The sequence below is a fragment of the Pristiophorus japonicus genome, unplaced genomic scaffold, assembly GCF_044704955.1.
Source record: "Pristiophorus japonicus isolate sPriJap1 unplaced genomic scaffold, sPriJap1.hap1 HAP1_SCAFFOLD_350, whole genome shotgun sequence".
NCBI lineage: Eukaryota > Metazoa > Chordata > Chondrichthyes > Pristiophoridae > Pristiophorus > Pristiophorus japonicus.
Genome location: NW_027253325.1, coordinates 464,994 through 487,161, shown reverse-complemented (window position 1 = coordinate 487,161; position 22,168 = coordinate 464,994). Strand labels below are relative to the sequence as shown.

The window sequence follows — 22,168 nt, the reverse complement described above, 5'->3', positions numbered from 1 at the left end:
CGCGCGGCGAGAGAGAGAGAGAGCGCGGCGGCGAGAGAGAGAGAGCGCGCGGCGGAGAGAGAGAGAGCGCGCGGCGAGAGAGAGAGAGCGCGCGGCGAGAGAGAGAGAGCGCGCGGCGAGAGAGAGAGAGCGCGCGGCGAGAGAGAGAGAGCGCGCGGCGAGAGAGAGAGAGAGCGCGCGGCGAGAGAGAGAGAGAGCGCGCGGCGAGAGAGAGAGAGAGCGCGCGGCGAGAGAGAGAGAGAGCGCGCGGCGAGAGAGAGAGAGAGCGCGCGGCGAGAGAGAGAGAGAGCGCGCGGCGAGAGAGAGAGAGAGCGCGCGGCGAGAGAGAGAGAGAGCGCGCGGCGAGAGAGAGAGAGAGCGCGCGGCGAGAGAGAGAGAGAGCGCGCGGCGAGAGAGAGAGAGAGCGCGCGGCGAGAGAGAGAGAGAGCGCGCGGCGAGAGAGAGAGAGAGCGCGCGGCGAGAGAGAGAGAGAGCGCGCGGCGAGAGAGAGAGAGAGCGCGCGGCGAGAGAGAGAGAGAGCGCGCGGCGAGAGAGAGAGAGAGCGCGCGGCGAGAGAGAGAGAGAGCGCGCGGCGAGAGAGAGAGAGAGCGCGCGGCGAGAGAGAGAGAGAGCGCGCGGCGAGAGAGAGAGAGAGCGCGCGGCGAGAGAGAGAGAGAGAGCGCGCGGCGAAGAGAGAGAGAGCGCGCGGCAGAGAGAGAGAGAGAGCGCGCGGCGAGAGAGAGAGAGAGCGCGCGGCGAGAGAGAGAGAGAGCGCGCGGCGAGAGAGAGAGAGAGCGCGCGGCGAGAGAGAGAGAGAGCGCGCGGCGAGAGAGAGAGAGAGCGCGCGGCGAGAGAGAGAGAGAGCGCGCGGCGAGAGAGAGAGAGAGCGCGCGGCGAGAGAGAGAGAGAGCGCGCGGCGAGAGAGAGAGAGAGCGCGCGGCGAGAGAGAGAGAGAGCGCGCGGCGAGAGAGAGAGAGAGCGCGCGGCGAGAGAGAGAGAGAGAGCGCGCGGCGAGAGAGAGAGAGAGCGCGCGGCGAGAGAGAGAGAGAGCGCGCGGCGAGAGAGAGAGAGAGCGCGCGGCGAGAGAGAGAGAGCGCGCGGCGAGAGAGAGAGAGAGCGCGCGGCGAGAGAGAGAGAGAGCGCGCGGCGAGAGAGAGAGAGAGCGCGCGGCGAGAGAGAGAGAGAGCGCGCGGCGAGAGAGAGAGAGAGCGCGCGGCGAGAGAGAGAGAGAGCGCGCGGCGAGAGAGAGAGAGAGCGCGCGGCGAGAGAGAGAGAGAGCGCGCGGCAGAGAGAGAGAGAGCGCGCGGCGAGAGAGAGAGAGAGCGCGCGGCGAGAGAGAGAGAGAGCGCGCGGCGAGAGAGAGAGAGAGCGCGCGGCGAGAGAGAGAGAGAGCGCGCGGCGAGAGAGAGAGAGAGCGCGCGGCGAGAGAGAGAGAGAGCGCGCGGCGAGAGAGAGAGAGAGCGCGCGGCGAGAGAGAGAGAGAGCGCGCGGCGAGAGAGAGAGAGAGCGCGCGGCGAGAGAGAGAGAGAGCGCGCGGCGAGAGAGAGAGAGAGCGCGCGGCGAGAGAGAGAGAGAGCGCGCGGCGAGAGAGAGAGAGAGCGCGCGGCGAGAGAGAGAGAGAGCGCGCGGCGAGAGAGAGAGAGAGCGCGCGGCGAGAGAGAGAGAGAGCGCGCGGCGAGAGAGAGAGAGAGAGCGCGCGGCGAGAGAGAGAGAGAGCGCGCGGCGAGAGAGAGAGAGCGCGCGGCGAGAGAGAGAGAGCGCGCGGCGAGAGAGAGAGAGCGCGCGGCGAGAGAGAGAGCGCGCGGCGAGAGAGAGAGAGCGCGCGGCGAGAGAGAGAGAGCGCGCGGCGAGAGAGAGAGAGCGCGCGGCGAGAGAGAGAGAGCGCGCGGCGAGAGAGAGAGAGCGCGCGGCGAGAGAGAGAGAGCGCGCGGCGAGAGAGAGAGCGCGCGCGGCGAGAGAGAGAGAGCGCGCGGCGAGAGAGAGAGAGCGCGCGGCGAGAGAGAGAGAGCGCGCGGCGAGAGAGAGACCAGGGTGAACGAGAGAGCAGTGAGACTCGTGGGTAAACCGGAGGGGGCGGAGGGTTGGATGTAACCATTTGATCAAACGTGGGAGTGACGTCGCTGACAGTCGTATAGCGCACAGGAGGATCCCATTGGGCCCCTTGAGCCCGTGCTGTGCCGGCTGTGACAGAGCGACCCAATCAGTACCACTCCCCCCTGCCCTTTTCCCACAGCCCTGGTACATTTCCCCCTTCCAGTATTTACCCAATTCCCGGTTTGAAAGTCACTATTTAACCTGCTCCGACCGAGCTTTCAGGCAGCGCGTTCCCGGTCACAACAACTCGCTGCGTTAAAAACATTCTCCCCATCTCCCCCTCTGGTTCCATCGCCGATTATCGTCAATCTGTGTCCCTCTGGTTACCCGCCCTCCTGCCCCCGGGGAACACTTTCTCCTCATTGACTTGGTCACAACCCCTCGTGATTTTGAACACCTCGATCAAATCTCCCCCTAAACCCTCTCTGCTCCAAGGAGAACAACCCCAGCGTCTCCAGTCTCCCAGTCACTGAAGACCCTCATTCCCCAGGATCGTTCTGGTCAGTCCTCTCCTTAACCTTCCACCATTCAATGAGATCGCGACTGAACTGTTTCTGAACTCCATCTACCTGCCTTGGTTCCGTAGCCCTTAATAACTCTGACCCAAAAAAAAGCTCGCGATTTCAGTCTTCCAAGCTCCAATTGACCCCTGGCCTCAACACCTTTTTGGGCACATTCTGAGGCTGAACTCCAGGATATAGTCGATGTATTCACCGAGGCGTATGAAAGCACAGGCCTTACACTAAACATCCGTAAGACCAAGGTCCTTCACCAGCCTGTCCTCACCACACAGCACTGCCCCCCAGTCATCAAGATCCACGGCACGGCCCTGGACAACGTGGACCATTTCCTATACCTCGGGAGCCTCCTATCACCAAGGGCAGGCATTGACGAGATACAACACCGCCTCCAGTGCGCCAGTGCAGCCTTCGGCCGCCTGAGGAAGAGAGTGTTTGAAGACCAGGCCCTCAAATCCACCACCGAGCTCATGGTCGACAGGGCTGTAGTGATACCCGCCCTCCTGTATGGCTCAGAGACATGGACCATGTACAGTAGGTACCTCACCCCCAGCTCATGGTCTACAGGGCTGTAGTGATACCCGCCCTCCTGTATGGCTCAGAGACACGGACCGTGTACAGCAGACACCTCAAGTCGCTGGAGAAATACCACCAACGATGTCTCCGCAAGATCCTGCAAATCCCCCGGGAGGACAGACGCACCAACGTTAGCGTCCTCGACCAGGCCCAACATCCCCAGCATCGAAGCACTGACCACACTCGACCAGCTCCGCTGGGCAGGGCCACATTGTCTGCATGTCCCCCCAGACACGAGACTCCCCAAAGCAAGCGCTCTACTCGGAACTCCTTCACGGGCAAACGAGCCAAAGGTGGGCAGAGGAAACGTTACAAGGGACCACCCTCAAAGCCTCCCTGATAAAGTGCAACATCCCCACCGACACCTGGGAGTCCCTGGGCCCAAAGACCAGTCCGCCCGAAGTGGAGGGAGTGCATCCGGGAGGGCGCTGAGCACCTCGAGTCTCGTCGCCGAGAGCGTGCAGAAACCAAGCGCAGGCAGCGGAAGGAGCGTGCGGCAAACCAGTCCCACCCTCCCCTTCCCTCAACGTCTATCTGTCCCACCCTCCCCTTCCCTCAACGTCTGTCTGTCCCACCCTCCCCTTCCCTCAACGTCTATCTGTCCCACCCTCCCCTTCCCTCAACGTCTATCTGTCCCACCCTCCCCCTTCCCTCAACGTCTATCTGTCCCACCCTCCCCTTTCCCTCAACGTCTATCTGTCCCACCCTCCCCCTTCCCTCCACGCCTATCTGTCCCATCTGTGACCGGGACTGTGGTTCCCGTATTGGTCTGTTCAGTCACCTAAGGACTCACATCAGCAGTGGAAGCAATCTTCCTCGATTCTGAGGGACTGCCTATGATGATGATGATGGGGTGAAAATTCCAGATTCCCGCGGCCCTTTGTGTGAAGAAGTGCTCCCTGACATCACCCCTGAACGGCCTGGCTCGAATTTTAAGGTGACGCCCCCTTGTTCTGGACTGCCCCCACCAGAGGGAACAGTTTCTCTCTCGATCTCCTTGATCCAATCCTTCAATCATCTCAAACCCCTCCATCAGATCGCCCCTCAATCTTACCCTAACAAGTACCAAATCTCAATCAGGTGCAATGTATTTGACTCGTGTGTTCTTTGCTTCAGAATTCATAGCAACACCATCGCTATTGAGAACTAGTCGGTTTATTAGCAAAAGGTTTAGCAATCACACCGCACACTACCGGTTCATCCACCAGGCTCACAACCACCTGCCCCATCGTGGATCCTCCAAACCCAACTGGACCGGGGTTTTAATGAGTCTTGTGAACATCACATGACTTGCTAAGCCCCTCGCAACTCAACAGCCCCACAAATCTGTGAGCATTCTCTCAGTGTGTGCATAGAAACATAGACAGTAGGTGCAGGAGTAGGCCATTCGGCCCTTCGAGCCTGCACCACCATTCAATATGATCATGGCTGATCATTCCCTCAGTACCCCATTCCTGCTTTCTCTCCTTACCCCTTGATCCCTTTAGCCGTAAGGGCCACATCTAACTCCCTTTTGAATATATCTAACGAACTGGCCCCAACAACTCTCTGTGGTAGAGAATTCCACAGGTTCACCACTCTCTGGGTGAAGAAGTTTCTCCTCATCTCGGTCCTAAATGGCTTACCCCTTATCCTTAGACTGTGACCCCTGGTTCTGGACTTCCCCAACATCGGGAACATTCTTCCCACATCTAACCTGTCCAGTCCCGTCAGAATTTATATGTTTCTATGAGATCCCCTCTCATTCTTCTAAATCCCAGTGAATACAGGCCCAGTCGATCCAGTCTTTCTTCATATGTCAGTCCTGCCATCCCGGGAATCAGTCTGGTGAACCTTCGCTGCACTCCCTCAATAGCAAGAATGTCCTTCCTCAGATTAGGAGACCAAAACTGACCACAACACTCAAGCTGCCTGGGGCTCCAGGCTCTGGAACTCCCTCCCTAAACCTCTCCGCCTCCCTCTCCTTTTTCGTGTGCGTGTTCTGCCCAGAGAACGTACCTCAGGGCAGCTCTACAGCACGTCCACATCCAAGCCCCTTCCACACCCTCCATCAGTTTAGTGTCAATTATCAATTAGTGTTGGCCCATGCACCCTGGAAGCCTGTGCAGTATTGGGCTGCACAACTGGAAGGCTATTCGGCTCTCGAGAGTGGTACAATGCAGATTCAGTAGGTACTGCAATGTATTTGCTTCATGGCTTGTTTGCTTAAGAATTCATAGCAACACATCGCTATTGAGAACTAGTTGGTTTATTAGCAAAAGGTTTAACAATCACACTATACATTATCAGTTCATCCACCGGGCTCACAACCACCTGCCCCATCGTGGATCCCCCCCCCCGAACCCAACTGGCTGGGGTTTTATTGAGTCTTGTGAACATCATGTGACTGGCTAAGCCACTCCCAATGCAACAGCCCCACAAACTCTGAGCATACTCAGAAGGTGCGTACATTACAAAAGGGAAGGTCGGGTTTCAGAGGAAATAAGAGCAGGCCCCTCGAGCCTGCTCCGCCATTTAATACGATCATGGCTGATCCGATCATAGACTCAGCTCCACTTCCCTGCCCGCCCCCTTATTCCCTTATCGTTTAAGAAACTATCTATCTCTGTCTTAAATATATTCAATGTCCCAGCTTCCACAGCTCTCTGGGGCAGTGAATTCCACAGATTTACAACCCTCTGAGAAGAAATTCCTCCTCATCTCAGTTTTAAATGGGTGGCCCCTTATTCTAAGACCATGCCCCCTAGTTCTAGTCTCCCCCATCAGTGGGAACATCCTCTCTGCATCCACCCTGTCCAGCCCCCTCATAATCTGATACGTTTCGATAAGATCACCTCTCATTCTTCTGAATTCCAATGAGTAGAGGCCCAACCTCCTCAACCTTTCCTCATAAGTCAACCCCCTCATCCCCAGAATCAACCGAGTGAACCTTCTCTGAACTGCCTCCAAAGCAAGTATATCCTTTGGTAAATACAGAGAGCAAAACTGCACGCAGTACTCCAGGTGCGGCCTCACCAATACCCTGTATAACTGGAGCAAGACTTCCCTGCTTTTATACTCCATCCCCTTTGCAATAAAGGCCAAGATACCATTGGCCCTTCCTGATCACTTGCTGTACCTGCATACTAACCTTTTGTGTTTCATGTACAAGTAACCCCCAGGTCCCGCTGTACTGAGCACTTTGCAATCTTTCTCCATTTAAATAATAACTTGCTCTTTGATTTTTGTTCTGCCAAAGTGCATGACCTCACACTTTCCCACATTATACTCCATCTGACAAATGTTTGCCCACTCACTTAGCCTGTCTCTGTCCTTTTGCAGATTGTTTGTGTCCTCCTCACACATAAGCAGTCAGCATCTTCAAGAGAGGGGCAAATAAGAGGGGAGAGGGGGGGGGGGGAAACGCCGACAGATCAAGTAAAAAACAACACAGACCCCTGCACCGTCAGTACCCACGCCCACACACAACAAACAGCACACTTACTGATAACCGACGGGGAAAATGCGTCCTTCACATTCTGACAACTCAGTCAGTATGCCCAAACTGTCGATGGTCATCGAGCCTGCAGAGAGAGAGAGAGAGAGAGAGAGAGAGCGATCGTAAGTTACGGCCCCTCGAGCCTGCCCCGCCATTCAATCAGATCACGGCTGACCTTCGACCTCAACTCCCCTTTCCCGCCCGATCCCTCGATTCCCTTAATATCCAATAATCTCTCGATCTCGGCCTTGAATATACTCAACGACTGAGCCCCCACAGCCCTCTGGGGCAGAGAATTCCAAAGATTCACCTCCCCTCCGAGTGAAGAAATTCCTCCTCATCTCAGTCCTCAATGGCCGACCCCTTATCCTGAGACTGTGTGACCCCTGGTTCTAGACTTCCCAGCCCCGGGGGGGCAAACACCCTCCCTGTATCGACCCTGTCAAGCCCCCTCACAATCTGGTGTGTTTCAATGGGATCACCTCTCATTCTTCTAAACCCCAGAGAGTATCGGCCAAGTCTACTCAATCTCTCGTCATAAGACAGTCCTCTCATCCCAGGAATCAATTTTGTAAAGACAGAAACAGAGGGAGGGTCTGACAGAGGAGGGGTGGGGGGGGCGGAGAGGGTCCGACAGAGGGGGGGGCTGTGCGTGTTGACGATCTGTAAAAGCCCGTGATCCCAACACAGTCCCTGGGCACACACTCACCAATCACCATGCTGATGTTCTCGGGTTCCAGCCCTGTGAGAAACTTGCGACGCAGCGTGATTCCTTCGAAATCTACGTAGGCTCTCCGCATCACCTCGAAGCCATCGTCGAGAACAGTCTGGAGACAAGGCAGCGATTAGCAGGGTGGCGTCAGAAATGCACAGTGGGGCTTTCCAGCAGTGGCGTCAGAGCGCGCACTGCCTGTATCTGTGATTCCCCCGCACGGTGAGGGACACGGGTCTGTGTCTGTGTGATTCCCCCGCACGGTGACGGGACGTGGGTCTGTGTCTGTGATTCCCCCGCACGGTGAGGGGACGTGGGTCTGTGTCTGTGATTCCCCCGCACGGTGACGGGACACGGGTCTGTGTCTGTGATTCCCCCGCACGGTGACGGGACACGGGTCTGTGTCTGTGTGATTCCCCCCGCACGGTGACGGGACGTGGGTCTGTGTCTGTGTGATTCCCCCCGCACGGTGACGGGACGTGGGTCTGTGTCTGTGATTCCCCCGCACGGTGACGGGACGTGGGTCTGTGTCTGTGTGATTCCCCCCGCACGGTGACGGGACGTGGGTCTGTGTCTGTGTGATTCCCCCGCACGGTGACGGGACGTGGGTCTGTGTCTGTGATTCCCCCGCACGGTGACGGAACGTGGGTCAGTGTCTGTGTGATTCCCCCGCACGGTGACGGGACGTGGGTCTGTGTCTGTGTGATTCCCCCCGCACGGTGACGGGACGTGGGTCTGTGTCTGTGTGATTCCCCCCGCACGGTGACGGGACGTGGGTCTGTGTCTGTGATTCCCCCCGCACGGTGACCGGACACGGGTCTGTGTCTGTGATTCCCCCCGCACGGTGACGGGACACGGGTCTGTGTCTGTGTGATTCCCCCCGCACGGTGACGGGACGTGGGTCTGTGTCTGTGTGATTCCCCCCGCACGGTGACGGGACGTGGGTCTGTGTCTGTGTGATTCCCCCGCACGGTGACGGGACGTGGGTCTGTGTCTGTGATTCCCCCGCACGGTGACGGGACGTGGGTCTGTGTCTGTGTGATTCCCCCGCACGGTGACGGGACGTGGGTCTGTGTCTGTGATTCCCCCGCACGGTGACGGGACGTGGGTCTGTGTCTGTGTGATTCCCCCCGCACGGTGACGGGACGTGGGTCTGTGTCTGTGATTCCCCCGCACGGTGACGGGACGTGGGTCTGTGTCTGTGTGATTCCCCCCGCACGGTGAGGGGACACGGGTCTGTGTCTGTGATTCCCCCCGCACGGTGACGGGACACGGGTCTGTGTCTGTGTGATTCCCCCGCACGGTGACGGGACGTGGGTCTGTGTCTGTGATTCCCCCGCACGGTGACGGGACACGGGTCTGTGTCTGTGTGATTCCCCCCGCACGGTGACGGGACGTGGGTCTGTGTCTGTGATTCCCCCGCACGGTGACGGGACGTGGGTCTGTGTCTGTGTGATTCCCCCGCACGGTGACGGGACGTGGGTCTGTGTCTGTGATTCCCCCGCACGGTGACGGGACGTGGGTCTGTGTCTGTGTGATTCCCCCCGCACGGTGACGGGACGTGGGTCTGTGTCTGTGTGATTCCCCCCGCACGGTGAGGGGACACGGGTCTGTGTCTGTGATTCCCCCGCACGGTGACGGGACGTGGGTCTGTGTCTGTGTGATTCCCCCGCACGGTGATGGGACACGGGTCTGTGTCTGTGATTCCCCCGCACGGTGACGGGACGTGGGTCTGTGTCTGTGTGATTCCCCCGCACGGTGAGGGGACGTGGGTCTGTGTCTGTGATTCCCCCGCACGGTGAGGGGACGTGGGTCTGTGTCTGTGATTCCCCCGCACGGTGAGGGGACACGGGTCTGTGTCTGTGCGATTCCCCCCGCACGGTGAGGGGACACGGGTCTGTGTCTGTGATTCCCCCGCACGGTGACGGGACGTGGGTCTGTGTCTGTGTGATTCCCCCCGCACGGTGACGGGACGTGGGTCTGTGTCTGTGATTCCCCCGCACGGTGACGGGACGTGGGTCTGTGTCTGTGTGATTCCCCCCGCACGGTGAGGGGACACGGGTCTGTGTCTGTGTGATTCCCCCCGCACGGTGAGGGGACACGGGTCTGTGTCTGTGATTCCCCCGCACGGTGACGGGACGTGGGTCTGTGTCTGTGTGATTCCCCCCGCACGGTGACGGGACGTGGGTCTGTGTCTGTGATTCCCCCGCACGGTGACGGGACGTGGGTCTGTGTCTGTGTGATTCCCCCCGCACGGTGAGGGGACACGGGTCTGTGTCTGTGATTCCCCCGCACGGTGACGGGACGTGGGTCTGTGTCTGTGATTCCCCCGCACGGTGACGGGACACGGGTCTGTGTCTGTGATTCCCCGCACGGTGACGGGACGTGGGTCTGTGTCTGTGATTCCCCGCACGGTGACGGGACGTGGGTCTGTGTCTGTGTGATTCCCCCGCACGGTGACGGGACGTGGGTCTGTGTCTGTGATTCCCCCGCACGGTGACGGGACACGGGTCTGTGTCTGTGATTCCCCCGCACGGTGACGGGACGTGGGTCTGTGTCTGTGATTCCCCCGCACGGTGACGGGACACGGGTCTGTGTCTGTGATTCCCCGCACGGTGACGGGACGTGGGTCTGTGTCTGTGATTCCCCCGCACGGTGACGGGACACGGGTCTGTGTCTGTGATTCCCCGCACGGTGACGGGACGTGGGTCTGTGTCTGTGTGATTCCCCCGCACGGTGACGGGACGTGGGTCTGTGTCTGTGATTCCCCCGCACGGTGACGGGACGTGGGTCTGTGTCTGTGTGATTCCCCCCGCACGGTAACGGGACGTGGGTCTGTGTCTGTGTGATTCCCCCGCACGGTGACGGGACACGGGTCTGTGTCTGTGTGATTCCCCCGCACGGTGACGGGACGTGGGTCTGTGTCTGTGATTCCCCCGCACGGTGACGGGACACGGGTCTGTGTCTGTGATTCCCCCCGCACGGTGACGGGACACGGGTCTGTGTCTGTGATTCCCCCCGCACGGTGACGGGACGTGGGTCTGTGTCTGTGATTCCCCCGCACGGTGACGGGACGTGGGTCTGTGTCTGTGATTCCCTCGCACGGTGATGGGACGTGGGTCTGTATCTGTGATTCCCCCGCACGGTGACGGGACGTGGGTCTGTGTCTGTGTGATTCCCCCGCACGGTGACGGGACACGGGTCTGTGTCTGTGTGATTCCCCCCGCACGGTGACGGGACACGGGTCTGTGTCTGTGATTCCCCCGCACGGTGACGGGACGTGGGTCTGTGTCTGTGTGATTCCCCCGCACGGTGACGGGACACGGGTCTGTGTCTGTGATTCCCCCGCACGGTGACGGGACGTGGGTCTGTGTCTGTGATTCCCCCGCACGGTGACGGGACGTGGGTCTGTGTCTGTGTGATTCCCCCGCACGGTGACGGGACGTGGGTCTGTGTCTGTGTGATTCCCCCGCACGGTGACGGGACGTGGGTCTGTGTCTGTGTGATTCCCCCGCACGGTGACGGGACGTGGGTCTGTGTCTGTGTGATTCCCCCGCACGGTGACGGGACGTGGGTCTGTGTCTGTGTGATTCCCCCGCACGGTGACGGGACGTGGGTCTGTGTCTGTGTGATTCCCCCGCACGGTGACGGGACGTGGGTCTGTGTCTGTGTGATTCCCCCGCACGGTGACGGGACGTGGGTCTGTGTCTGTGTGATTCCCCCGCACGGTGACGGGACGTGGGTCTGTGTCTGTGTGATTCCCCCGCACGGTGACGGGACGTGGGTCTGTGTCTGTGTGATTCCCCCGCACGGTGACGGGACGTGGGTCTGTGTCTGTGTGATTCCCCCGCACGGTGAGGGGACACGGGTCTGTGTCTGTGTGATTCCCCCGCACGGTGACGGGACACGGGTCTGTGTCTGTGTGATTCCCCCGCACGGTGACGGGACACGGGTCTGTGTCTGTGTGATTCCCCCGCACGGTGACGGGACACGGGTCTGTGTCTGTGTGATTCCCCCGCACGGTGACGGGACACGGGTCTGTGTCTACAGTACGCACCTTTCCCTGCACCAAGTCCTTGTGTCGTTGGCAGTACACCTTCTTGTCCTCTTCGAACACGCACTTGCAGGCCCGTGCACACATGAAGTGGTAGTTGCTTTGACAGGAGGACAGGCAGCAACCCACTGTCGCTCCTGGTCGCTGGCAGTGTTCGCAGCGCTGGGCGGGGAAAAGAAGGAGCAGACAATTAGACTCGGAGGTGGCCCCTGAACTGGACATCGCTTCGCCCCCTCTCGTGGGCTCCAGCCCCCACTCCAGAGACTCGAGCGCGATCCTACACCACCCAGTGCCAGTACTGAGGGAGTGCCGTACTGCGCTGTCGGAGGGGCAGTACAGAGGGAGTGCCGTACTGCGCTGTCGGAGGGGCAGTACAGAGGGAGTGCCGCACTGTCGGAGGGGCAGTACTGAGGGAGTGCCGCACTGTCGGAGGGGCAGTGCTGAGGGAGTGCCGTACTGCGCTGTTGGAGGGGCAGTACAGAGGGAGTGCCGCACTGTCGGAGGGGCAGTACTGAGGGAGTGCCGCACTGTCGGAGGGGCAGTACTGAGGGAGCGCTGCACTGTCGGAGGGGCAGTACTGAGGGAGTGCCGCACTGTCGGAGGGGCAGTACTGAGGGAGCGCCGCACTGTCGGAGGGGCTGTACTGAGGGAGCGCCGCACTGTCGGAGGGGCTGTACTGAGGGAGTGCCGTACTGCGCTGTCGGAGGGACAGTACTGAGGGAGTGCCGCACTGTCGGAGGGGCAGTGCTGAGGGAGTGCCGCACTGTCGGAGGGGCAGTGCTGAGGGAGCCCCGCACTGTCGGAGGGGCTGTACTGAGGGAGTCCCGCACTGTCGGAGGGGCAGTGCTGAGGGAGTGCCGCACTGTCGGAGGGGCTACTGAGGGAGCGCCGCACTGTCGGAGGGGCTGTACTGAGGGAGCGCCGCACTGTCGGAGGGGCTGTACTGCGGGAGCGCCGCACTGTCGGAGGGGCTGTCTTTGGGATGAGACATTAAATCGAGGCTCCATCTGCCCTCAGGTGGATGTAAAAGATCCCGGGGCCACTATTTGGAAGAAGAGCAGGGTGAGTTCTCCCCGGTGTCCTGGGGCCAATATTTATCCTTCAACCAGCATCACTAAAAACAGACGATCCGAGTCATTATCACATCGCTGTGTGTGGGAGCTTGCTGTGCGCAAATTGGCTGCCGCGTTTCCCACTACTGCCCGCACTTCGAGAGAAGTACTTCATTGGCTGTAAAGCGGTTTGAGATGCAAGGAGATGGTGTGGAGGTCTTATTTCACAGTGCTGTTAGGGAGGGAGTTCCGGGATTGTGACCCAGCGACGATGAAGGAACGGCCGATATATTTCCCAGTCGAGGGATGGTGTGTGTGTGACTGGGAAGGGAACGTGGAGGGGGTGGTGTTCCCATGGACCTGCTGCCCTTGTCCTTCGAGGCGGGTAGAGGTGGCGGGTTTGGGAGGTGCTGCCGAAGAAGCCTTGGCGAGTTGCCGCGGTGTATCTTGTAGACGGTGCACACTGCAGCCACGGTGCGCCAAAAATGACTCCCAAATCTAGAGAAGATTTACCAGGATGTTGCACTGGAGAGGGTACAGAGGAGATTTACCAGGATGTTGCACTGGAGAGGGTACAGAGGAGATTTACCAGGATGTTGCACTGGAGAGGGTACAGAGGAGATTTACCAGGATGTTGCACTGGAGAGGGTACAGAGGAGATTTACCAGGATGTTGCACTGGAGAGGGTACAGAGGAGATTTACCAGGATGTTGCACTGGAGAGGGTACAGAGGAGATTTACCAGGATGTTGCACTGGAGAGGGTAAAGAGGAGATTTACCAGGATGTTGCACTGGAGAGGGTACAGAGGAGATTTACCAGGATGTTGCACTGGAGAGGGTACAGAGGAGATTTACCAGGATGTTGCACTGGAGAGGGTACAGAGGAGATTTACCAGGATGTTGCACGAGAGAGGGTACAGAGGAGATTTACCAGGATGTTGCACTGGAGAGGGTACAGAGGGGATTTACCAGGATGTTGCACTGGAGAGGGTACAGAGGAGATTTACCAGGATGTTGCCGGGACTGGAGAATTTTAGCGATGAGGAAAGATTGGATCGGCTGGGGTTGTTTTCTTTGGAACAGAGGAGGCTGAGGGGAGACCTGATTGAGGTGTATAAAATGATGAGGGGCCTGGATAGAGTGGATAGGACGGACCTGTTTCCCTTGGCAGAGGGGTCAACAACCAGGGGGCGTGGATTGAAAGTAATTGGGGGGAGGTTTCGAGCGATAATTCTTTACTCTGTATCTAACCCCCTGTACCTGCCCTGGGAGTGTTTGATGGGACAGTATAGAGGGAGCTTTACTCTGTATCTAACCCCCTGTACCTGCCCTGGGAGTGTTTGATGGGACAGTGTAGAGGGAGCTTTACTCTGTATCTAACCCCCTGTACCTGCCCTGGGAGTGTTTGATGGGACAGTGTAGAGGGAGCTTTACTCTGTATCTAACCCCCTGTACCTGCCCTGGGAGTGTTTGATGGGACAGTGTAGAGGGAGCTTTACTCTGTATCTAACCCCCTGTACCCGCCCTGGGAGTGTTTGATGGGACAGTGTAGAGGGAGCTTTACTCTGTATCTAACCCCCTGTACCTGCCCTGGGAGTGTTTGATGGGACAGTGTCGTGGGAGCTTTACTCTGTATCTAACCCCCTGTACCTGCCCTGGGAGTGTTTGATGGGACAGTGTAGAGGGAGCTTTACTCTGTATCTAACCCCCTGTACCTGCCCTGGGAGTGTTTGATGGGACAGTGTAGAGAGAGCTTTACTCTGTATCTAACCCCCTGTACCTGTTGGGAGCTGCATCACAGGAACGAAGGGAGGGTAAGTTGGAGAAGCAGGAGAGTGGATCAATTTGCTATGTGCTGCCTAATAACCTGCCTTATAAAGACCGACACCATCAGAAAAAGAAAAGACTTGGATTTCTATCGCAGCTTTCACAACCACCGGACGTCAACAAAGTACTTTTGGAGTGTGGTCACTGGTGTAACGTAAGAAATGTGACAGCCCATTCACGCATAGCAAGCTCCCAAAAAAAACAGCATTCTGATAACGATCCAGACCATGTGTGTTTTGTTAATGTTATGTTTGGTTGAGGGATAAATATTGGCACCAGGACACGGGGAGAACTGCTCCTGCTCTTCTTCCAAATCCTCTGTAGCTGCCTCAGTCGGACTTGTAGCCTTTTTTAAAGATGGTCACGATCACCACATCTCCGAGATCTCCCGGCATGCTCTCCCTCCCTCCAGATGAGAGAGATGAGGTCGTGTATTCGCGCCAGCAGTGTCTCTCCGCCATACTTCTGTGTGGCTCAGAGACACGGACCGTGTACAGTAGACACCTCAAGTCGCTGGAGAAATACCACCAACGATGTCTCCGCAAGATCCTGCAAATCCCCCGGGAGGACAGACGCACCAACGTTAGCGTCCTCGACCAGGCCCAACATCCCCAGCATCGAAGCACTGACCACACTCGACCAGCTCCGCTGGGCAGGGCCACATTGTCCGCATGTCCCCCAGACACGAGACTCCCCAAAGCGAGCGCTCTACTCGGAACTCCTTCACGGGCAAACGAGCCAAAGGTGGGCAGAGGAAACGTTACAAGGGACCACCCTCAAAGCCTCCCTGATAAAGTGCAACATCCCCACCGACACCTGGGAGTCCCTGGGCCCAAAGACCAGTCCGCCCTAAGTGGAGGAAGTGCATCCGGGAGGGCGCTGAGCACCTCGAGTTTCGTCGCCCGAGAGCGTGCAGAAACCAAGCGCAGGCAGCGGAAGGAGCGTGCGGCAAACCAGTCCCACCCTCCCCTTCCCTCAACATCTATCTGTCCCACCCTCCCCTTCCCTCAACGTCTATCTGTCCCACCCTCCCCTTCCCTCAACGTCTATCTGTCCCACCCTCCCCTTCCCTCAACGTCTATCTGTCCCACCCTCCCCTTCCCTCAACGTCTGTCTGTCCCACCCTCCCCTTCCCTCAACGTCTATCTGTCCCACCTGTGACAGGGACTGTGGTTCCCGTATTGGACTGTTCAGCCACCTCAGGACTCGTGTTTAGAGTGGAGGCAAGTCTTCCTCGATTCCGAGGCACTGCCTCTGGTGATGACGACTTTGGAAGTATGGTCACTGATGTAACGTGGGAAACGCGGCAGCGCATTTGCGCACAGCAAGCTCCCACAAACACAGCAATGTGATCGTGACCCAGACCAGTTGTGTTTTTTTTAATGTTATGTTTGGTTGAGGGTTAAATATTGGCCCCAGGACACCGGGGAGAACTCCCCCCCACAACCCCCTGCTCTTCTTCGAAACAGTGGCCGTGGGATCTATAACTGGGGGGGCGGGGGGGACGGAACTGAAAGATGGGGGACGGTAAGGCGAGGCAGACGAGGGCTCTGGGAGCCGGTTCCCCAGCAGCGCGGACCCCACCCCCCACACCCTGCGCGGAGTGGCACTCACCATTAGCTTCCCCCGGCCCACCGCCATGTGCACGTTCTTCAGTGACCCGTCGGCCTCCTCGAACACCTCCGCTGACCACAAGGCACAGTTGACGTGCGTCCACTCGTTCTGGCCGATGTACAGGAGCCGCCCAGCGTCCTGCGGGGGGGGGGGGGGGGAGGAGAGAAGCGGTCAAACCACGGTCAGCGGCCGCAAATCAGACACGCACTGACGCGGTGGAAGCTCGAGTGGCGGGGTGGCCTTACTCCTGCTCCTATTTCTTACGTACAATGGTATCCTCGCCCCTCCCGCCCCACCTCGGGCGTAGAATATTGAGGGAGCGATGATTTAAAGAAATCGGATCGGGGAGATCGAGAGAGAAACGGTTCCCTCGGGTGAGGGGGCAGTCCAGAACAAGGGGGATGTCACCTTGAAATTCGAGCCAGGCCGTTCAGGGGTGATGTCAGGAAGCACTTCTTCACACAAAGGGCCGCGGGAATCTGGAGCTCTCTCCCACAAGGCCGGGGTCAATTGGGGCTTTCAAAACTGAGTTTGGTAGATTTGTGTCGGGTCAGGGTATTAAGGGTTACGGAACCAAGGCGGGTAAATGGGGTTAAGATACAGATCAGCCGTGATCTGATTGAATGGCTGAATGGGCCTCCTCCTGTTCCTGTGTAACAGGCTCGAGGGGCTGAATGGGCCTCCTCCTGTTCCTGTGCAACAGGCTCGAGGGGCTGAATGGGCCTCCTCCTGTTCCTGTGTAACAGGCTCGAGGGGCTGAATGGGCCTCCTCCTGTTCCTGTGTAACAGGCTTGCGGGGCCGAATGGGCCTCCTCCTGTTCCTGTGTAACAGGCTCGAGGGGCCGAATGGGCCTCCTCCTGTTCCTGTGTAACAGGCTCGAGGGACTGAATGGGCCTCCTCCTGTTCCTGTGTAACAGGCTCGAGGGGCTGAATGGGCCTCCTCCTGTTCCAGTGTAACAGGCTCGAGGGGCTGAATGGGCCTCCTCCTGTTCCTGTGTAACAGGCTCGAGGGGCTGAATGGGCCTCCTCCTGTTCCTGTGTAACAGGCTCGAGGGGCTGAATGGACCTCTTCCTGTTCCTGTGAAACAGGCTCGAGGGACTGAATGGGCCTCCTCCTGTTCCTGTGTTACACAGAGGCTCAGTTAACCCGACTGGAGGAGGCAGTGGCACTGGTGTCAGGAGGAGGCCCATTCAGCCCCTTGAGCCTGTTCCGCCATTTTTTCAGATCATGGCTGATCTGTATCTCATCTCCATCCCCCTACTTTTTGCTCCATATTCCTTCATGGCCTTATCCAACAAAAATCTATCAACTGAAAGTTCCAATTGACCCCCCAGCTACGACAGCGTTTTGGGGGAGAGAGTTTCAGATTCCCACGGCCCTTTGTATGAAGAAGTGATTCCTGACTCGAATTGTAAGGTGACGCCCCCTTGTTCTGGATTCCAGATGGGGGTCAAACCCACAACACAGTACAACTGAAGCATGACTTCCACCCCATTGGATTCTAGTCCCCCCTTGTGATAAAGGCCAAACACCTCATTCGCCATCTTCGATTGCTATCTGTACCCGTCATAAGAAATAGGAACAGGAGTCGGCCATTCGAGCCTGCTCCGCCATTTAATACGACCGTGGCTGATCCAATCATGGACTCAGCTCCACTTCCCTGCCCGCTCCCCATAACCCTTCACTCCCTTATCGCTCAAAAATCTGTCTATCTCCGCCTTAAATTTATTCAATGTCCCAGCTTCCACAGCTCTCTGGGGCAGAAAATTCCACAGATTTACAACCCTCTGAGAGAAGGAATTCCTCCTCATCTCCATCTTAAATGGGCGGCCCCTTATTCTGAGACTATGGCCCCTAGTTCTAGATTCCCAGAGAGGAAACATCTATCCTGTCGAGTCCCCTCATAATCTTATATGATTCAATAAGGTCACCTCTCATTCTTCTGAATTCTAATGAGTAGAGGCCCAACCTCCTCAACCTTTCCTCATAAGTCAACCCCCTCATCCCCGGAATCAACCGAGTGAACCTTCTCCGAACTGCCTCCAAAGCAAGTATATCCTTTCGCAAATATGGAAACCAAAACTGCACGCAGTACTCCAGGTGTGGCCTCACCAATACCCTGTATAACTGGAGCAAGACTTCCATGCTTTTATACTCCATCCCCTTTGCAATAAAGGCCAACATTCCCCTAGCCTTCCTGAACCTGCAGGCGAACTTTGACTGTCCAATGACCTTGATCCCTCCCGACCAGAGGAAATAGTTTCTGCGTATCTCCCCTATCGAATCCCTGCGTCACTTCAAACACCTCCATCTCCACCGTGAAATGGTGGCCCCACAGTCCACCGAGCACCCCCCCGCCCGCCCAGTGTTGGGGAGAAGTCAATCGTTAATGCAGAGAATTGTGAAGTGATACCTTTTGGTCGGAAGAATGAGACACAATATAAGGAACATAAGAAATAGGAGCAGGAGTCGGCCATTCGGCCCCTCGAGCCTGCTCCGCCATTTAATACGATCATGGCTGATCCGATCATGGACTCAGCTCCACTTCCCCGCCCGTCCCCTAATCTCTGTTCTCTGTTAGTTAGCCAATCCTCTATCCATGCTAATATATTACCCCAACCCCGTGAACTTTTATCTTGTGCAGTAACCTTTCATGTGGCACCTTGTCAAATGCCTTCTGGAAGTCCAAATACACCACATCCACTGGTTCCCCTTTATCCATCCTGTTCGTTACATCCTCAAATAACTCCAGCAAATTTGTCAAACATGACTTCCCCTTCATAAATCCATGCTGACTCTGCCTGACCGAATTTTGCTTTTCCAAATGTCCTGCTACTGCTTCTTTAATAAAGGACTTCAATATTTTCCCAACCACAGATGTTAGGCTAACTGGTCTATAGTTTCCTGCTTTTTGTCTGCCTCCTTTTTTTTTTTTTTAAATAGGGGCGTTACATTTGCAGTTTTCCAATGAAGGGTACAATTGTAAAGTGGGTGCAGGAACAGAGAGACCCGGGATTGTGTGCGCACAAAGCGAGAAGTTGGCTGGACAGGTCGATAAGGCTGTTTAAAAAAAGCAGATGGGATCCATGCCTTTATCAATAGAGCTGTGGAGTACAAGACCCTGGTAGTTATTGCTAAACCCCTTATAAATTACTGCTTGGGCCCCAAGCTGGAGGATTGTGTCCGATTCTGGGCACCGCACACTTTAGAAAGGATGTGAAGGCCTGGGAGAGGGTTAAGGAAGAGAGTGACCAGAACGGTCCTGGGGATGATGGACTTCAGTGACGGGGAGAGACTGGAGAAGCTGGGGGTGTTGGTAAAGGGGAAGGTGCAACGAGACTTGGGTGTCATGGTACATCAGTCATTGAAAGTTGGCATGCAGGCGGTGAAGGCGGAAAATAGTAGGTTGGCCTTCATAGCGAGAGGATTTGAGTATAGGAGCAGGGAGGTCTTACTGCAGTTGATCAGGGCCTTGGTGAGGCCTCACCTTGAATATTGTGTTCAGTTTTGGTCTCCTAATCTGAGGAAGGACATTCTTGCTATTGAGGGAGTGCAGCGAAGGTTCACCAGACTGATTCCTGGGATGGCAGGACTGACATATGAGGAGAGACTGGATCGACTAGGCTTATATTCACTGGAATTTAGATGAGAGGGGATCTCAAAGAAACATATAAAATTCTGATGGGATTGGACAGGTTAGATGCAGGAAGAATGCTCCCGATGTTGGAGAAGTCCAGAACCAGGGGTCACAGTCTAAGGATAAGGGGTAAGCCATTTAGAATCGAGATGAGGAGAAACTTCTTCACTCAGCGTTGTGAACCTGTGGAATTCTCTACCACAGAAAGTTGTTGAGGCCAGTTCGTTGGATATATTCAAGAGGGAGTTAGATGTGGCCCTTACGGCTAAAGGGATCAAGGGGTACGGAGAGAAAGCAGGAATGGGGTACTGAGGGAATGATCAGCCATGATCATATTGAATGGTGGTGCAGGCTCGAAGGGCCGAATGGCCTACTCCTGCACCTGCTTTGTGTTTCTCTGTTTTTATGTTCTCCTTGGAGCAGAGAAGGTTAAGGGGGAGATTTGATCGAGGTGTTCAAAATCACGAGGGGTTGTGACGGAGTAAATCAGGAGAAAAAGTGTTCCCCGGGGGCAGGAGGGCGGGTAACCAGAGGGACACAGATTGACGATAATCGGCGACGGAACCAGAGGGGGAGATGGGGGAGAATGTTTTTAACGCAGCGAGTTGTTGTGATCGGGAACGCGCTGCCTGAAAGCTCGGTCGGAGCAGGTTCAATAGCGACTTTCAAACCGGGAATTGGGCAAATACTGGAAGGGGAAATGTGCCGGGGCTGTGGGGAAAGGGCAGGGGGGGGGAGTGGGACTGATTGGGGTCGCTCTGTCACAGAGCCGGCACAGCACGGGCTCGAGGGGCCCCAATGGCCTCCCTCTCGGAGCTGTGCGCATTGCGGCTGAGGGGGACCTACGTTGAGCTTGTCGTCGCTGTACTTCAGGCACAGGGCGCACTGCCGTCCATCGTCGGGGTCGGGCATGGCACGGGCCTCCGAGTTCCGGGTCCTGCCCCTCTCGCCGCACAGGGCTGCAAGCAACACACGTAGAACCGTTAGTCAAAACCGTGCCAACCATCGCCATGCCCCATCACGCTGCCACTCACTGCCCACATATGCCCGCCGACAACACCCAGCTCTACCTCACCACTTCTCCCGACCCCCTCCACGCTCTCTAAACTGTCCCGACATTCTTGTCCGACATCCAGCTGTAAGATCCGGCGAAAACATCGACAGCAAAATCATATAGGGGCAGAATTTCCGACGCCCCGTGTCCGTACAGAGTGAGTATGGACCGCGGGAAGGCATCGCAAAAGCCGTTTTTTTAAGCGCACAATACGACTGGGCTTATATTCACTGGAGTTTAGAAGAATGAGAGGGGATCTCATAGAGAAACACACAAAATTCTGACGGGACTGGACAGGTTAGATGCAGGAAGAATGTTCCCGATGTTGGGGAAGTCCAGAACCAGGGGTCACAGTCTAAGGATAAGGGGTAAGCCATTTAGGACCGGGATGAGGAGAAACTTCTTCACCCAGAGAGTGGTGAACCTGTGGAATTCTCTACCACAGAAAGTTGTTGAGGCCAGTTCGTTAGATATATTCAAAAGGGATGTGGCTCTTACGGCTAAAGGGATCAAGGGGTATGGAGAGAAAGCAGGAATGGGGTACTGAGGGAATGATCAGCCATGATCATATTGAATGGTGGTGCAGGCTCGAAGGGCCGAATGGCCTACTCCTGCACCTATTGTCTATGTTTCTAAGACCAGCGTTTCCGATCTGTCGAGCTGGAGCTGGACAGATCCGTCGCAGATTGGGAGCGGGGACATTTGTACGGGCAAGATTGGGCTATTTACCCATACGTTGCCCGGGAAATGTCCTCAAAAATCTTGCGCCTGAAAAAAAAGGCGCATAGCCATCTTTTACAGGCGGAAGTGTTTTAAACCACACAAATAGAATTGTAAAATAAAATTAAAAACTTTATAGTTTATTGTTAAACATCCTCTCCACTACAGTAAGCTTTTTTTAAAAACAGAATAAATTTTTTTTTTTTTTTTAAATCGGGAAAATAATTTATTTTTTTTATAAGACATCAGAACTTGAATTTCAATTAATTTTAAATATGTGTGGTCTGTTTTTTCTTTTATTATTATTTTGTGCGATTGCTTTTGTTCCCATTAATAGCACTGAGAACTCGTAGATACGCGAGTCTCAGAGCTGTTGATGGGAACCCATGAACATAAGAAATAGGAGCAGGAGTCGGCCATTCGGCCCCTCGAGCCTGCTCCGCCATTTAATACCATCATGGCTGATCCCATCATGGACTCAGCTCCACTTCCCTGCCCGCCCCCTTATCCCCTTATCGGTTAAGAAACTGTCTATCTCTGTCTTAAATATATTCAATGTCCCGGCTTCCACAGCTCTCTGGGGCAGTGAATTCCACAGATTTACAACCCTCTGAGAGAAGAAATTCCTCCTCATCTCAGTTTTAAATGGGCGGCCCCTTATTCTAAGACCATGCCCCCTAGTTCTAGTCTCCCCCATCAGTGGAAACATCCTCTCTGCATCCACCTTGTCAAGCCCCCTCATAATCTGATACGTTTCGATAAGATCACCTCTCATTCTTCTGAACTCCAATGAGTAGAGGCCCAACCTCCTCAACCTTTCCTCATAAGTCAACCCCCTCATCCCCGGAATC

At 56.4% G+C, this 22,168-nt stretch overlaps 1 protein-coding gene across 1 annotated transcript in view; it reads right to left on the bottom strand.

Moving 5' to 3' along the window:
• Window positions 1-6,597: 6,597 nt before the first annotated feature.
• LOC139250201 (histone-lysine N-methyltransferase 2B-like) overlaps window positions 6,598-22,168 on the bottom strand; it is a 69,403-nt gene continuing 53,832 nt past the window's right edge. Inside the window, exons 4-8 of the mRNA XM_070872694.1 lie at window positions 20,390-20,502; window positions 15,905-16,042; window positions 11,415-11,573; window positions 7,355-7,472; window positions 6,598-6,730 (exon numbers count right to left, since the gene is read on the bottom strand). Coding sequence (XP_070728795.1) covers window positions 6,648-6,730; window positions 7,355-7,472; window positions 11,415-11,573; window positions 15,905-16,042; window positions 20,390-20,502 — 611 coding nt within the window. The 3' untranslated portion in view covers window positions 6,598-6,647. The remainder of the gene's footprint in view (window positions 6,731-7,354; window positions 7,473-11,414; window positions 11,574-15,904; window positions 16,043-20,389; window positions 20,503-22,168) is intronic.